At 38.5% G+C, this 18986-nt stretch overlaps 1 protein-coding gene and 1 pseudogene across 1 annotated transcript; both read left to right on the top strand.

The window, feature by feature from the left end:
• The first annotated feature begins 12251 nt into the window (after positions 1-12251).
• Positions 12252-12884, top strand: LOC140856898 (uncharacterized). The gene has a single exon (XM_073255119.1). The coding sequence runs from the start codon at positions 12252-12254 to the stop codon at positions 12882-12884; it is 633 nt and encodes a 210-aa protein (XP_073111220.1).
• A 3533-nt stretch (positions 12885-16417) lies between these two features.
• On the top strand, positions 16418-18007 carry LOC105039424 (AT-hook motif nuclear-localized protein 27-like; annotated as a pseudogene).
• The last annotated feature ends 979 nt before the right edge of the window (positions 18008-18986 follow it).

Genomic DNA, 18986 nt, shown 5'->3' with positions numbered 1-18986 from the left:
GACGAAGAACCTCGCTGATCTCTTCAACAGCTTCTGGCATCTTCTTTCTTCTCTATGCTCCATCTGGCTCTGATACTAATTATTATGGAGGCAAACTCCAGTATGTAGGATAAGGAATACACCAACAACACACCAAAGAGGGGTGGCTGCAAAGATCTCTCTTTGAAGATGGTGGCTAGGGTTTAGGCGTGCAAAACATGAGAGAATGAGAGAGAGATTGAGGAAGAAAAGCTATTGTATTAGTTCTATACCAAATATATTATCATACACGATTTATATATCCTAGGGTTCCACACAAATTCTAATGAACCCCAGTTAAAAAGCTCTCCTAGCTGAACCCAATACAAGAAAGCACTCATTGAGCTCATGTCTCACATGCTCTCATTCTTTGGACTTGTTTCCAGTCCAAACCCTTAAGTTAGCCATCCTTGGAACTCATAAACCTAAGCCCAAAAATCTAGGATCAAAATCTGATCCTAGACCAAAACAGACTCCCGTACATCTTCAATCCGTACGAACTGGGTCGGCTCAACTAAAACTAGGTCGATCCAATTCTCAGCAACCTGCAGATATCCCGAATGATGCACTTTCTGTTCTGTTCCTAGTGAGTCGACTCAGTTGAGACTGAGTCAACCCACCTAGACTGAGTCGGCTCAGTCTGACACTGAGTCGATGACCCACTTTTCGTACCATGCCAAAACACTGAGACTCCTCTCTCTCTCTCTGGCACGTCCTGCGATTTGGTTGACCCATTTCCAGACTGAGTCGACCCAATATCCTGAAATTGCTCTTCCATCATAGTCTTTAGCCCTTCCTTGGTATCTCGCTCCATCTTGTATCCTCAGGTATCCGGAGCTCCAACCAAGCCCTTCGAAATTCTCACCGCCTGAACCTTGAGCCCCTGAAAGCTATGCAGTGCCTCCACCTTAGGATAACTCCCATCCTAATGAACTAGGAGCCTATCAATCCAGCTCCGTCTGTGGTCACCTTCAAGGCTATGGGGGCACCACAGAATTTCTACAGACTCATCATGTGAGGTATTATCCGCTGTGGCCCATCGACTTCACGATTTTATTCTTTAAAAGGTACCTCACGTGGGAAGAATTTTTTCCTCCTTATAAGCATGAGTCTTCCTTGACTCACAATTGATGTGGAACTATTGGTGCCCTCCATATTATTAGAACCATAACAAAGCCCCCTTTGTCAAGGGAGACTCCAATATGTACAATCTAAGGAGCCTCACAGTCAGTCGAGGTGGACCTCAGCCCTAGGAAATCGAAGCGGATCTCGACTGCTTCCTGACACGCCATTGTTGCAGACAAGAGCTCAGCTCGTCATATGAGATATTGTCCGCTCTGGCCCATGGACCTCACGATTTTGTTCCTTAAACGGTGCCTCACGTGGGAAGAATTTTTTCTCCTTATAAGTATGAGTCCTCCTTGACTCACAACCAATGTGAGACTATTGGTACCCTCTATATTATTAGAACTGCAACAGAGCGAAGAATTTTTTTTTCTTTTTATAAGCGTGAGTCTTCCTTGACTCACAATCGATATGGGACTATTAGTGCCCTCCACATTATTAGAACCACAACAGAGCCTCCTAGTCAAGAGAGACTCCGATGTGTATAGTTCAAGGAGCCCCACAGTCAGCTGATACGGACCTTATCTCAGAGAACTGAGACAGACCTCGACTCCTTCTTGATGCGTCATTGTTATGAATAAGAGTTCGATCCGTCACGTGAGGTATTGTCTGTTCTGACCCATAGATCTCACGATTTTGACCCTTAAAAGATGCTTAAGTGGGAAAGATTTTTTTCTTCTTATAAACGCGAGTCTTCCTTGACTCACAATCAATGCGAGACTATTCATGCCCTCTATATTATTAGATCACAACATAAGGTCAATTCAAAACAAAATCAAAGGCTTGTGAAAAGAATTGTGGTTGCATGTCAGAACTATATATTTTCACCGCAACAAAAAGAGAGTACACGGAGGGAGGTAGCTCCCTCCTGCATCCATATGGAATGCGAATGGCGCAAGCATGTGATGTTTTCCAAGTGAAACTTAGCAAACTAAGTTTGTAACTATTTCCCCGGTTAAAAGATAGCATTTAGCCTTCCTCTAATTAATTGAAAGTGCAAAACAAATTAGCCCTTCACGAATGCAAGAGAAATATATAGTCGTCCTTATTTTTTCTGGGAGGAAAAAAAAGAAAAAACAGAAATAAACACGAACGCACACTCGATCCTTGCCACCTGTAATGCCCCATGAGCTAGCTGCTTCTCTCTACGGTGACATGACACTTTGAAGAAGCTAGCACTCCAAAATGGCAATAATATATCGGTTCTGAGAGTTTTAAAAAATCGAATGCAGTATACCGAATAACCTATCCATCTGATCTGGTTTATTCGGTGGTTACTGTAGCAGGTTCCAGTGGCGGGCTCTTCCATGGGCGTCGACAGCGCTGTTTATCTGAGCCTGGATCAGCTACAGATGGCCAACAGCGGACAGTTTTTTCTGGAGAATATACCCTAGAAATCTATCATCTTTGCCATTCCTAAACATGGCACCTCCATTTAGGAACCAGAGGTTCTAGATCCTTCAAATTTCAGACTTAAATAAGCATATCATACACAGATTTTCTTTATTTTTTCCAGAAATAATTGCCCGACAGTGCAACATTTCACTATTCATCTCCATCTTGAGAATCTAAGTATTTGACAAATCTACAAGTGAAATAATTCAAAAAGAATATTGTGTAATTATTTTTCTCTAACAATGATATATTTTGTAATGATAAATAAGATAATAAAGTGAGAAGTTGATAATGATATTAAAAAATATGAAGTTGTTCTTTGAGAAGGGATAAGGTAGTGCCTAAATGCACAAACAAGAGTTAGAAAGAAGTCCTAGCCAATCCTAAAGCTATAGCTAAGTTATGGGACAAAAGCCAATTCAGCTGGTTAGCGCCTTTCTGTGTAGTGGAGGTCCTAAAATTGGATTGGTCACATTCCCCACGTTTATCTCAAAAGGAATACAGGGGAGAAAAGACTTATAAGAAAACATCAACTTCGTACATTTAATTTGTCATTCATCCGGCTAAAGCTAGCTTGCTAAAGTTCTTCAAATGGGGAATTTTGTCCAATTAATTTGGTAGAACTGATTGATGGCCAGCACATGGGGTTCACCCTGGGAATGGGGCATACTGCCGCTAGCGTTCTACGGTCATTATAAACTAATGCCAACTTCTTATTACTTTAAGTCATAATGGGCCATAAGGGAATGTCGATGTTGCGTCGACTCTAAAGTGGGTGATTATTGTATTTCTTACAGTGGTCCCGTATTAAGCTTATTTATTTTTGATGTCTTAAGAGAACAAGTATTTGATATATTATAGTTTTCAACGAATCCATGTTTATATTTATTATTTTGATCTAAATTATATTTAATAGAGTTTGCTTTATTAGTTTGAGATTATGATTTTGAGGTACAACAAGAAAAGGTAAAGTATATATATATTTTTAGAAGACTGGCTTTTGTAGTGGCCTACCTTTGCATGTGAATTTATCATATAGCGGCACGCTATTCTACAGCTATGTGGCTGCACCTTTCTCCACTTTGCAGAAAGTTTTGAGTTCAAATTTTGAGTGGTGATTTTAAAGCATTTGACTCCAACGTTTCTAGTTGGTGGTGATGCTTCCACTACCGCTGTTATTTTCAAAGGGGAAAAAAGTTGTTTTTAAAGTGTTTGACCTGAATAATTTTAGTCGGTGGTGCTCCCACTGCCATTGTTATTTCTCAAAAGAAATAAAGCGACCGACAAATTTAACTTTATGTTATGTTGGACTTGTGCCGGCTCAAGATGTTTACAAAGGAGTGATGTCTGCTTGAAAATCTAGAGTTAAATAAGTGGAAGTATTACCTGTGAGGATTTATGAAAATATATAATTAACTCTATATTTTAAAGATCTTGAGCGTTTATATATGAAACTAAAAAACTCAAATAATATTTTTTAATTAAATTTTTTTGAATGAAAATTTAGATTATTATAAATAATATTAGAGTCAATTTAATTCATAACTCACGTAGAAAAAAGAACCTAAATAATATTTTTTTATTAATCTTTTTGAATGAGATTTTGAGTCGTTATATTACTTGCGAAGCCAAAATAAGATGTCTCATTTTTAATCAATTTATGATTGTTAACTAGGTGCTGATTTTTAGGAAATTTTCAACTGAAATATATGAAAATAAAGTGCCTGTAGCTAGTTTTAATCCACATAAACAGTATGAGTAAACCAATCATCGATCTTTCAGACTTATGGACTTGGTTATGTTGTGGAGATCTTTTCTATTAATTAATGGATGCTACCCATCTTGCCTTGGAGTCATAAATAACTAGATTTTACGTGGGCAATGCCATGGAGCACCGCTAATTAAAGGCTTTGTGTCAATTATTTTCATTTTAATAGATTTAAGCTTCTGATCAAAGATTTAAGTAATATTACTTTCACTGAAGCTTCCATGTACTCTTTGTAGAACAACGAGCCCTGAGAGGCACCTTACAAATAAAAAAGTACATGTCGCGACGGTGGTTGAATGGAGAGAGTAATTAAAATATGCTCGATTCTCCACTCAGCTAATGATAAACAAATTGACATCCGAACTTGGTATGGCAGGGCTACAGTTTTTATCAGTTTACTTGGATAAATCATGAAAAATAATATCTAAGAGCTATACTACAAGACACTGATCGATTACAAAATATTTCATGTGCTATGTGATATGTAGTAATTTGTGCAATACTGAGCTAAGAAGCATCATGTCAACACCACTTTGCAGAAGGGAATATGTTTTTGTACTCGATTGGCGCCTAATAATATCAATTTATATCAAGAAATTTGATGCACTTTTTCGGGTAAGCATGCAGTTTATCAGCTGCAGAATGTTGCTATCCATGAGAAAGGCTGCTTGTCGAGGCACAGTCTTGTAGGATTTTTTTGATGATGCACTTGTATATGTAAAAGATGAAAGGTGATGAGTTGAAGACGAGTTATATATTTTGCAGATCAAACGAACTATATAGGTTAAAAACTTTTTGTTTGCATTGATTTCGATGACCAGGTTTTTTTTTTTACCAACTTAACAAAAACCGGTTTACCTCAAAAAAAAAAAAAGAATTAGTGATAAAGTGGGGAAATTCACAAAATTAGGTAAAGCTACCCAAAAATAATTACGTATATGATTGTGCAATTGCTAATCTACAAAGTCATGCATATAGGCATATTACATTTTAGATTTAATATAAATAGGAGTGGGTTTGCACCATATGTTTTTTTTTAAAAAAAAAACAGAGAAAAGAAAATGTTTACCCATGTTATAATTACTAAAATTTAAATATTTAAATTATAAAAGGTCTGAAGTGTGATCAGATAATTTTAAATTTTTGGAGGGAGAAATTATTGTTTATGCTGCATATATGCAGCCAAACAAATCTGTTAGTACCTATGATGATGCATTGAGATGCGCATTTCATAAATAGAATAGGAACCGACAGCTGTTATTGACTGCAGATATGACCATATGGTGTATATAGTGTAGACAATAGTTTTCCCAATCGAGGTTGGTTCAACTGAAGTTGTGATCCTTAAAATTTCTTTACCATTCGTGGAACAAGAAATTATTGATTAAAATAAGTCTATCATGTGTATCTTACATCATATAATAACAAATCAGTATATCATTCAAAAAATAAATTTTTTTTTCATTCAAAATAATAAAAATAAATTTTTTTTTATCCCCTCGTACCACTTGCGGCTCTTCCACCACCCCCTATCTGCAGCTCCTTCGCCCTATTGCCTGCTCGTGGCTCCTTCATCTTCACCCTCTCGCCTGCCTACGACTCTTCCTCCCTTGTCCCCCATCACTCTTCTATAGCTCCTCTACACTTGTCCCCACCACCCGTATGGTGCCTGCACACACTCGTCCCCTCCCCCCACCCCTGTGACCTACAGCTCCTCTACCCTTATCCCCCACCACCATCCCGCAGCTCCTTCGTGTTTGTCCCCATCACCCCCATGACTCCTCTATGCATGCCCATCACCCTCCTCCCCTGAACTCATGGCTCCTCTGGCCTCGTCTCCCACCACCCCCCACGGCTCCTCCACACGCACCCACCTCCTCCCCTCATGCGCACGATTCCTCACACCTTCTAGCCTGCCACTTCTCTATGCCACTACCATACCGATACCACTCCTATCGCTTCTCATCAGGGAGAAAAAAAGAGCACCATAACAAAATTATTCGAAATATTTTGAAAATTTGATTTCACATTCCTGATAATCTGATTATTATATTAAATATATCAATTAAAATTTTTAATAATTTTATTATAATATTATTTATATATATCAAATATAATAATTAATATTATTGATAATTTAATATATTTTAAAGATAATCTATATTATCTTTCAAGATTGGATGCACCAAATGCAACCTTGGAATGCTCAACAAACCCCATCCCGCATGGCCCAATTGCATGTGATGCATGCAATATAATGGACATTTAAAGGGAGGATATTTTTATTATTTTTTTATTTTTTATTTTCAAAAATACCCTCTTCTCCAACTTATTTTCGAGAATATCATCCACATGTGAATGCAATACAATGGATATCTAAAGTGGCGATTTCATGGCCACCTAAGCTTGCTTTGAGCCCAGCTGGTCAGATGAGGTGCAAATCGCCACTTGGGCCCACGATTTCACTAAAATAGCAATTTGGGTCGGCGATTTCAGTGAAGTCGCCACTTGGGCCCGTGATTTCACTGAAATTGCCACTTGGGTGAAATTGCCACTTGAGCCGGCGATTCCACTGGACTCATAGGCCCACCCTGCAATTTCCTTCTCTCCTCTGTGCTGGGTGTACATTGAGGGGCCAGGGGGCAGTGCAGGTGGCCAGGAGGCAACGCGGGCGATGAGGGTGGCTAGGGGACAGTGCGGCGGGCCATGTGAAGTGGGCTGTGGGTTCGCGATCGGGTGGGTGAGAGCAACGATGGAGGTGGCCGTGGAGTGTGTGGGGTGCAGGTTCGTCAGGAGATCGGAGGATGGTGCAGGGGGTGGCACAGATGATCGAGGAGCCGAGGGGTGATGCCAAAGACGCAACAGGTGGGGTGCGCGGAGCAGCCGAGGGTGGGAGGGTGTGGCATACGGGGAAAGGAGACAAAAAGAAAAAAATAAATAAAAATAATAATAACAAAATAATAATAAGTATTAAAAATAATAAATAATAATAAATTATTAAAAAAAATTAAAATAGAAGATTTTTTGTAATAAAAATAGATATTTAAAATAATGATAAAATATTATTTTTAAAAAATAATTATAAAATATTAATTTTAAAAGATAATTTTGAAAAATATGTGGAAGGAAGGAAGAAGGAAGATTTTTTAAAAATAATAAAATTTTATTTTTAAAATTGCCTAACTAAAAGAGCACAAGAGGGGAAGGAAAAAAAATAATTTTGAAATCGTCACTTGGGTCGGCGATTTCACTGAAATCGCCACTTGGATCTATGATTTCAGTAAAATCGCGAGCCCGGCCTGTCATATGGAGGTAGAGTCAGTAACTAGTAAGTCGTCGTGAAATAGAATGATTCTATGAGTCGTGTAGGGCGCCCTATGATAGAGCAATTTTTTATTTAGCTAAAGTATTGAAAGCCACTAGTTAATTTATATATTTAATTTATATTTTATATTTTATTATAATTATTATCATATAAATTAAAATAATAAAATTATGTATATTTTATTTTTATAACAAAGTGATTTAAATATAAATTTTCATTCAAAAAAATATTATGGCTACTAGTAGTTTTTTTTAAAAAAATTTTCCTCCACGCCCATTCGTGCATTTCTGAAAATTACTTTTTAAAAATAATATTTTATTAATATTTATTTTTTTTTTATTTTTTTCTTCCCCTCCTACGGCTTTACATCGAACAACCACACCCCCCCTTCTGGCATTATCCACGATTCCTCCGCTCAACCGCCGCTCCTCTGTACCCATCCACATATTTTTTAAAATTATTTTTAAAAATAATATTTTATCATTATTTTAAAAGTTTATTTTTTAAAAATAATTTTTTTTTAAAGTATTATTTTGAAAATAAATATTATTTTTAATATAAAATATTAATTTTTTAAAAAAATTGAAAAAAATATTTTAAAAATTATTTTTAAAAAAATATTTTTAAAAATATTTTTAAAAATTAATAATTTATTATTATTTTAAAAATATATTTTGAAATAAAAGAGAAGGGAAAAAAATATTTTTAAAATAATAATAAAATATTACTTTTAAAAAATAATTTTTACAAAATATTTAAAATAAATAAAAATAAATAAATAAAATAAAATAAAATAAATTATTTAAAAATAAATTATTTTTTGTAATGAAAAAAATTAGATTTTTAAAATAATGATAAAAGATTATTTTTAAAAAAATAATTTTGAAAAATGTGTTGTTTTCAAATTATTTTCTAAAATTAATATATTATTATTATTATTATTATTATTATTATTATTATTATTATTATTATTATTATTATTTTGGAATTTTTTTCTTCTCCTCTGCGCAGCCCCCCTTCGCCCCCGCGCACCTGCAGTCCCTCCCCACCCCGTACGCCCGCGAGTCCTCCGCCTAAGCCACCCCTCCCTCTATCAGTGGGTTTTTTGCACCCATTCTCCCTTCCGGCACCATCCACGGCTCATTCGCCCATCGCCTGCCGCTCTTTCGCAGCTCCCTCCGCGCCGCCCTCCCTCTCTCCCACCATTAGGAGTGGCAATCGGATCGGGTCGGGTCATTAACGGATCAGATCAAAAATCGTCAATCCAAATCCGATCTGTTTATTAAACGGGTCAAAAATTCAAACCTGAATCCGATCTGTTTATTAAACAGATAACCTGATCTAATTCATTTAACCCGTTTATTAAATAGGTCAAATTAGATTAAACGGGTTAAATAGGTTAAACGGGTTAAACAAGTTAAACAGATCAGGTTAAATAAGTCAGAAACAGATTAAACAGGTTTTAAACAGATTAAACATGCCTTAAATGGGTTAAACAGATTAAACAAGTCGGGTTAAATAGATCAGAAATAGTTTAAACAGATTAAATAGGTTAAATAAGTTAACTGACTCAACTCGACTTGAATATTAAATGGGTTAAATGGGTTAAACGGATCAAATATCTAAAACCTAAATTCGATTTATTTATTAAACAAATTGATCTATTTATGATCTAAATTTATTTAATTTAAATTTAAATCTATTTACGATATACCCAACACCGATCGAATTGATAAATCAAATCATATTTTGCGAGCTCTACCCACCATGCCCTCCCCCTCCAACGTGCGACTTTTCCGTGCCACCCCGCGTTGGCCTCCAAACCCCACCCGATCCCCCTCCCCCTCCCCCTCGTGGTGGATTCTCCATCGCTCCTTCGGTTCATCCAAAAAAACAAAAAAACACGTTAGTGCCAACGTGCCCATGAAATTACCGATTCAACCGACGTTTTTAAAGTAGACGGTAATTTAAAAAATAAGTTAAAATATTTTTAAAAATAAAATAATAATAATAATAATAATCCTTGAAGAGGCGAGGTTTCGGGCCACGAAAGGCTGACCAACTACTTACCTCTTAACGGCCTTCCACGTAACTGGTAGATGTACGGTTGTCATCAGAATGTTGACTCACCCACGGCCGTCCGATTTCAAAAACTTACATTATGAATCACCAGATAGATCATAGATGCTAGCATTTAATGCAACTAGTATTAATAGCACAGTTTTATACTCGACAATTATTAACATTCATTGCTTAAGATACGATACAAATTTTGTTATTAAAATCTTCTATTGGAATGATTTATTATGTTGCTGTTTTGCTGCACCTGCCACCTATTGTAACCATAAACTGTGTAAAAACATATATATATATACACACACACACACAAAAAAGGAGCTAGTCAGTCAAAGTTACAACATTATTGGTTTATAAATGATAGCAATGAACCAAAGGGAACGAATCTAGGCAAAGATGTCCTGGATAATTTAGTAAAACAAAATGTCGGTCTGGAAAAGCGCTGCCTCTCAAATCATGTGACAGGAACCATTTGTTTGGGATGTCGGAATGCTTTTCTGGGCAATATCTGCAATGTTGGTGACAAAAACCATTCCTGTCAGGGTGAATGATTTAAGGCATGGTAGCTAATAATGCTTGATGACCACATGCGTCACTGGTGGGATATTTCAACCTTAAGTCCATCTCATCGATCCAATGATTTACACCAATCCTATCATTCTGTCAAATATAGACTTGTTTTTCAGTTCTGTAATTGGGATGGTGAGCATATCCATCTGATTTTGGTCCATCAAAGCAGCATTCATCCAAGAGTAGGACTACAACATATAACACAATAATGAACAGCTGGGTCTCGACTCAGTGGCCAGTCAAGCAGATATCTTCTTTCAAACTCAACTTACGGACGAAGCTGTGCCCCAACCCCCCTCCAGATTTGGCATCACTAGACTCTCCTTTCTCCACTGACGAAATCAGATCAGCTATTTTTAATTTAGCGATGGATTCCACATTTTCTTTTACTAGAAATATTGGGAGTGCATTAGCAACGACATCAGCAAGTTGTTCTCAGCATTTTACACTGACGAGTGCGATCTAGCCGGGCTTAATTACTCCTTCATTTCTCTGATCCCCAAGAAATATGATCATCTTTCGGTTCTTGATTATAAAGTGATAAGCGTTGAACATGGGATGATTAAGATCATCTCCAAAGTGCTGCCTAACAGGCTTCAGAATAAAATGGCTGAACTGGTATCAGACTATCAATCAGCATTCATCAAAGGATGTTTAATATTTGAGAGTTATATCTTAGCAGCCAAACAAATTACACTCCTCAGGCACTCAAAATTTTCTGCCATCTTATGCAAAATAGACTTTGAGAAAGCCTTCGATAATATTTCATGGGATTTTTTGTTTGATCTTCTATTACACATGAGCTTTGGGACTAGATGGATCGATTGAATGAGAGTCCTACTTTCAACATCCAACTCAGCATTAGTTATCAATAATTATGTAGACAATTGGTTCCGTAATTGGAGAGGGCTCAAACAAGGCAATTCCCTCTCTTTGTTACTCTTCATCTTAATTATGGATGTGCTCACTAATATCCTCAAGCTTGCGCAGCACAAAAATTGATTAACAATCTTGGGCCTAGTGGCATCGAAGGCTTCTCTCAATGTCTTCAATTTGCGGATGATACCTTGCTCTTCTCTGGTGCTAACAAATCTGACATTAACATCCTCAAGCTGATTTTGTATTTCTTTAAATTGGCCTCGGATTTGAGCATCAACTTTCATAAAACTTAGCTTTTCGGTATCAACATCAGTGATGAATAAGCTAACACCTTGGCTTCTATGCTCGGCTGTAAGTTATCATCTCTTCCCTCTTGGTACCTGGGTATCCTACTTCATCATTTAAAGCTCAACAAAGGCGATTGGTCATTCCTCATTGATAAAATTTCAAAGAAACTAAGCCGATGGAAATAACAAACTCTCACTCGAGCAGGATGCCTCACTTTGATCAATTCCATTCTGAATGCTATTCCAATGTTTTGAATATCGGTTATAAAACTTTCTGTAGTGGTAAACTAGGTTATTAGTCAAAAATACAGGAAATTCTTATGGAATAGCCAACATTCTCAAAGTTCTATCAAGCATCTAATTAACTGGAAGCAAATTTGTTGGCCTAGACTGTATGGAGGTCTCGGAGTTAAAGATCTTCGCACCCTTAACCAAACACTTCTCTTGAAATAGTGGTGGAGATTTATAAGGTACCCCCAGAAGCCTTGGTGTTTATTAATTAAGCATGCTTACTACTCTAGGAGGCTTTTACTTCATTCATCCCATCGTCTGCTTAAAATTGTCTCTCCCTTATGGAGGGAGGTGCTAAAACTCTTCTACACATACAAAAGTTGGTTCATCCTAACAGTGAGGAATGGTCGCTCAATTTTATTTTGGTTGGATCATTGGATTGCAAATAGTGAGCTATGTTCCCTACTCCCCAATCTTTATTTCTTTGTAACGAAACAAAACTGCTTTGTTTTTGACTTTTTGCAACATCTTGTTTTGATGGCGCCCTTCAGACGTCCAATGAACTCTCAAGCTCACAATGAGCTTCAATACCTCTCTGGCCCTCCTGCTAAATTTCTTCCTTACCTCAAAGCCTGATATCTGGCAGTGGAAATGGAGCTCCAATTGTATCTACAGCATCCGCTCCTGTTATGACTTCCTCTTGAACGAAGGTGTAATATCACCTTTAGAACAATGGTTCTGGAACCTTCCAATTCTGAAGAAGGCAAAGCTATTCTTCTGGCTTGCTTTTCATGATAAAGTCTTAACCAAGGAGAACCTCATTAAAAGAGGCGTTGCTACCGTAGAGAATTGTCTGTTGTGTAATGAATCTGGTGAAACTCTAAATCACTTAATGCTACAGTATTCTTATTCTAGATTTTACTGGCATATCATCTTCTCTCCATTTAGTTCTCTAGACTTGCCTCAATCCTTCCCAGATGTTTGGGTTTCCTGGAGGCATTCTCATCACGTCCGATCACTATCCCCTGCTCTCAAATGCTTATTTATAACCGTGGTGTGGAGCCTCTGGAAAGAGAGGAATACAAGAGTCTTTCGTTTTATCGCCACCATGCCTCCTGCAACAGCTAGGAAAGCTATCTCAGTTTATCTTGATTGGCTAGCGGGTGTTCCTCACCCAAATGTTACTCGTGTGCTTTTCCAGCTTTCCTAGGCTTGCCCCTGATCATTGTGGATCATGGTCGGATGTTCAGAGGGATCTTGTATTCAAGAATGTTCAATTCTTTTATGGAAGACCTAGCAACTTTCATTGCAGGCATCATAATGCCTGTATTATTCTAGACAACGTATTCTCATCGCCTTTTAGGAGTCTAGTGACTAGATTAACCAGATTTTGGGCCAACCTATCCTCATAACCCCTCTTCCGTAGGCCGTTCCCCGAGTGGGATCTAATCAGGTTTGATATTTAACATATTTGTACCTATTCCGACGGTGAAACTTGGATAGATTGTCAGTCCCTATAAAATTTCTGTCTGATTTCCCTACAGGCAACACCATATTCAGATTTGGGCCTGTAAAAGCTATTCAACTTTGGCATCAGGATTCTAATGTCCAATTTCCACCGGTGCCGGGGCCTATATTTATTCTCAGTATTAGCATGTAACCGTATATCCCTGTAATACTTTATAGTAGTCTATTAATAAATTCTTCTTGGTGGAAGTACCTTACTTCATTTCCTCAAAAAAACTTGGGGTCATGAATGAGCTAAATTTGAACGCTCACGCATAGATAAAGGGAAGCTTGAACTCAATAACTAGCATATATTTTCAAACTCATTTTAAACAAAACCGTAAAGGCCAAACATTAGCGGTCAAAATTGGTCCAAACCTGAAAACTCTTTGTATATAACAAGCAATCCAAGGCTTTGCCTTGGCTTGTTAATGCTTTTGAATGGAGTTCTAATACATCAGGTTGTCCTTAATTTTCCGCAAGCATTCATCTATAATATATTAAAACTTTGAAAGCTTTCATAGGAGTACATCGAAAGACTTCCTTTGCATTCACGTAGAAATACTCATGATAAGCCTTAACTAATGAAATTAAGAGCTTCGTTTGAATAAAAAAGAGAGGGAGCTACTCACCAGTATTACCTAGATCTAGATTATGTAAGGATGCACCATACAAGAATTAAATCTAAAATTGTTGATTACTAAGAAGAGGGAGTGACCACAGAGGCGACCCAGATACAGAGAAAATCAATCACGGCTTCCTAATTATCAGCTTGACTATAGCTGCCTTTAATGGATACCAACATTCTTCCTGATTCATATGAGTTACTACAAACCTTAAATACCTTTTGTTATTGTTAATTTCTACATAACCTTCATATATAATTCATTATAAAATTTAAAGAATATATAATTTTTGTATATGTTATCGGGTATAGGTCCCGGCAAAAGAGCCAACCAATAACATTGAGTAATTCTATTAAAATGACCATTGTGCTGTATCTTGTGTCATGTGTGGTCTTGGTTTTAAAGACTTCTTACTGTTGGAGTACGCAAGATTTAGAATAATTCTAGTGCAAAAGCAAATCCCGTTGATAGAGTTTGTACTAGACAATTATATGTTTGTGTACGTCATCCTCATCCCTTCGCATTTTATCAGACAAGTTAATGATATCTTAATCCGTCAATAAAAGATTAAGTACTAACTAACAATACATAATAGCAAATGCTTTTATCAAGCTCTTTATTTCCCTCCGATCGAGTAGCTTGAACTTCAAGGATAGGAACAGTACGGTAATACTAAGGATGATGATAATTTCTTAAAATGTTATTTTATAATACCGAGAAGAATAAATCTCTTAAAAAGTTAAATTGATGAAGGTTTATTTTCTTTTGAGAAATAAGTTTAAATGTTATATTAGTATACTAGCAAGTAGATTGCATAAGGAGGCAGAAAACAAGAAAAAGTCATGCTCTTGTTGGATCAGTGCAAGAAAGACCAAGGAAAGGGAAGAAAAATCTGTGATAGCAGAAGAGGGGGAAGGAATGGAAGAATTAAAAGAGAGAGGGGAGAAGCGGAAGAATAAAATCAACAGAGAACAGGGGTTCAATTAGAATAGGAACTTCAACGAAGCGATCGAGCAAATTGGGAGTGAAGTTCATATTACAACAATGAGGACAGTCTATGTGCAACATTAATGTTTTTGCAGGTCATATAATAATGATGTTTTCTGAATAGGTAAACGTAAGAAGTTGACAAAATTTCATGGCAACAACAACTAAGAAGATGACTAATCGAACTCAGTTCTCACACATAAGCCTTGGATGAATGTTTGGTAAAAAGTGTGGTAGCAATTTATCGGTTGATAACAATGCTTGCAAGATGACATGTCATAATAATATAAAGAGATTATGCGAAATTAGTAAGTTGAAGAGTTAAAGCCACCAACTACCTTACTTTTTTAATTTAAACACATCCCATTGGCTCCTTTTATTATATAATATTTATTAAAAATCAAATCGCATCAATCATATATATACAGAGAGAGAATTTGATGTTTTAAAAATAAAACTACTCCAAATAATATGTGGATGGATGCAAAAAGGCCATATGCTTGATACTCAAGTGTAGATATTAACGAATTTAACTAATTATTTTAAGGATTATTAACATTTTAAAAGCTTTGACAAATAACAAAAAGTTTTATGCTCAGATATGTTTTTTTTCCTTCCCTTTCCAGGCTTGCATCAGGTGGTCAAAATTAAAACATCAAATCCACTGCCTTAAACCTGTTAAACGATTGCTTCAAGCATGGGGTGGCCGGAGTTCGCAACTATCATGCTCACATAAAATAATGCCGACATATAATAATAACACAGAGTTTCCAACATGGGGTAGATATCATGCCCCCATAAAATGATAACCCAAAGCTCCTCCATTATGCAATCTGTTCGGTACATTACTCACATGTAGCCTCTCGAACATTGACAGAAATATTATTTATTTAACCTTCTCCCTCGGTTCAAGTATTCTTTAGTGGTTGCAATTAAAATAAACTATGAAGCTGCTCCATACTTTATTGTTTCGTCTCTCTTCCCATAAGCCATAGCAACCCACCGGTGCACGCTTTCCACCGCCTGCACCCCTCTTCTCAGCTTCCAACCCCCACACCTTTCAAAACTCCATTCCCAAACTCCAACTCTCTCTCTCTCTCTCTCTCTCTCTCTCTCTCTCTCTGAGAGAAGGATAGCAACAGAAAGTTCTTATCACTTATTGCATGCCAACAGCAAAAGGGTAACTCCTTGTTTTGTGAAGTTTGTTCTATGCTTCTTGGCTGCAGCAATAGAAAGATCTCCAAGTATAGGTAGTGATCAATGGTGTTGCCTTCCATTGACTTGGCGAAAAGTGTGTTCTTTACCAATCTGAATTAAGGTTCTGGTTTCAGGCCTCCTTCAGGGGGTAGTGGAGTACTTTTGGTGACAAGTCTCCGTTAATAAGGAGTAGAAACGCTGATCTCCTTTGGTCTTGGTTCTTTCATTTTATTCAGCTATTCTACTAGCAGGGAAGAAAAACGACAATAGCGGAAGAGAGTTGTAGAAAGAACTCCTCCAAATTTTTCTTTTGGTTGTTAGATATTTATTAAAATTGTTTTCAACCATAATAGGGGAAACAAGGGGAGGAGGAGGAGGAGGAGATAAGCTGGCAAACAAGTGGTGGGATAGAGTAGATGCGTCGGCGATGGCTGGAATGGATTCCGCAGCGGTGGTGGCGGCCGGCGGCTCCTCTCGCTACCTCCACCACCTCCTCCACCCACCGCAGCCACAGCAACCGCCGCCGCCACCACCGCACGACCAACCAGCAACATCTAACCCCTCGCCAGAGGAAAACCCAAAGGCCTCCCCCGACGAAGGTGCCAGCAGAGACCAGCCCACCACCTCCGCCGGGCCGACCCGCCGCCCGCGCGGTCGGCCGCCGGGGTCGAAGAACAAGCCGAAGCCGCCGATAATAATCACGCGCGACAGCCCCAACGCCCTCCGCTCTCACGTGCTGGAGGTGGCCAGCGGCGCCGACGTGGTGGAGAGCGTGACGGAGTATGCGCGGCGGCGGGGAAGGGGGTATGCGTGCTGAGCGGTGGCGGCTCGGTGGCGAACGTGTCGCTCCGGCAGCCGGGGGCGCCTCCGCCTGGCAGCGTGGTGGCAACGCTGAGGGGGCGGTTCGAGATCCTCTCGCTGACGGGGACGGTGCTGCCGCCGCCGGCGCCGCCGGGGGCGGGGGGGATGACGGTATTCCTGGCCGGTGGGCAGGGGCAGGTGGTAGGGGCAGCGTGGTGGGCCCGCTGGTGGCTGCGGGGCCGGTGATGCTGATGACCGCCACGTTCGCCAACGCCGTTTACGAGCGGCTGCCGCTGGAGGGGGAGGATGAGGCGGCATCGGCGGCGGCGGTGGCGCAGTTGCGGCAGACGTCGGCGTCCCAGAGTTCTGCAGTCACCGGGGGCGGTGGTGAGGGTGGTGGAAGTGTCGGGGATGGCGGTGTCCCATTCTATAATTTGGGTGCAAGTGTGGGGAATTATCACTTCTCGGGGGATGCTTATGTGTGGGGTGGAGGTGGGGTTAGGCCACCTTTTTTATCCTGAGTTGATGCTTTCTAATGGTGATAGGAGAAGGAGAAGGAGAAGAAAGGTCAAAGAAGTAGTGATGCATGCTTTGATGATGAGGTTGCTTGTGGTGAAATAGCAATTTTGAAATCGAATTAGAACCATGCAGAGCAAGGACGACACTTGATTTGCAGTCATTAGCAAGACTTTTGGGCTTTGAAATGATAAGAGAAGTTGTTGTTTTACTTGGCTGTGTCTGGAAGCGAAATGGTGATTGAGAGATGATCACTGGGATTGTGATTTTAGACTAGTTTTTGGCTGGTGTCAGCAAAAGAACGAGAAGGTAATTTACCAAAAGGAATAAAAAAGGACTGAGGATCGAGGTAAAAATCTCATTGCAGGTCTTTTATATTGATGCTGGAGAAAATGGAGATATGAGATAGAAAGGAAAATGGGATTGCCAAGCTTTCAAGGTCAGGATTCAAAGTTCATTTTCTGATCAAGTGAGCTTCTTTTCTCTCTCATTCCTATCTTCTTCTTTACTCTATCAATCATATAATGGTTTTCTGTAGATCTGATGTAGAAAATGTGCTACAGTCCTTGTTTATGTGTGTTGTATTATTCCCGATATTGTAAATAAAATGTCAAAACAATCGACTTATCTCAGTCATAGATGATAAAGGTTCGTATGACGCAAGAACCTGTTCTTCTGATTTGATCTAAGCTAGCCGACAATGTTACTGTATGCAGTGAATTCTGTGCAAGCTTTTGCATGGGCTTATGCTGTTCTTGCTCGGTTATTTTCGCTTTGATTTCTTGCTAGACTAGTCTTGAGGGAAGTAGTAGTTCTGGGAGTGGGCTGCCTCAAAAGCTTGGTGCTTTTTCTCTGCCCAAAGCATACTTGAATCTTTGTAACCAAAAAAAAAAAAAGGAGCATACTTGAATCTTTAATGAGGATAGTGGGAAGAGGAGCAAGTAACTGCAACTCCAACTTGTTCTGTCAACTTCCTGCTTACTGACCAGGGAGTCACAACAGAGGGTTGGAGGGAAAAAGATAAAGAAAAAAGGGTGCAGTAGTTTGTCATTTACCGAGCATGGAATTAAAACCGCCGGTAAGACATTAAGAGTGGATTGAAAGATTCTCAGCATTTACTTTTATCTTTTTCAAGTACATTTCTAGAAAGAAGGTTTCTATTGAGTCTCCTGAGAGCAACTAAGCAGCAGTCCCACTTTCCCGTAAGCTTTAGGAATATGATGACTCGAACTTTAGAACATGTAAGCCTTTTAAAAGTCGAATATATTACATTTTTATGTATTCTCTCTCTCTCTCTCTTCTCTCTCTCTGACATTAATTCACTAACTATTTTGGCATCTTTTATTTTAAAAAAGACTCTTGATTCCGTAAGCGAGTTCTCTTCCTGCAACGTCATTGTATTTTGTTTCTGGAGAGACTATTGGTAGGTTAGATAGGAGTCCTTAGTAGCCATACTTTTATGCAGTTACTGACAAAGAGAGTTATGAGAAAAAAATCATGGATAATTGTACATGAAATTCCAGAATCTGATTGCAGTCATGCATGTTCTATCTGCTGGCAAACGGGAAAATTCCAGCAAAGTATGGAGTATTTTGGTGCTGATATCTTTCATTTTCATCTCTCTATTTTAGATATTTATGATTGTTTCTGTTTGCTCTTGTTTTATTGTAGTTTCTATG

This window comes from Elaeis guineensis, chromosome 1 (genome assembly GCF_000442705.2).
Source record: "Elaeis guineensis isolate ETL-2024a chromosome 1, EG11, whole genome shotgun sequence".
NCBI classification, from domain to species: Eukaryota; Viridiplantae; Streptophyta; class Magnoliopsida; order Arecales; family Arecaceae; genus Elaeis; species Elaeis guineensis.
Note: the sequence above shows the minus strand (reverse complement) of the source record. Positions and strands in the feature narration are given on the sequence as shown.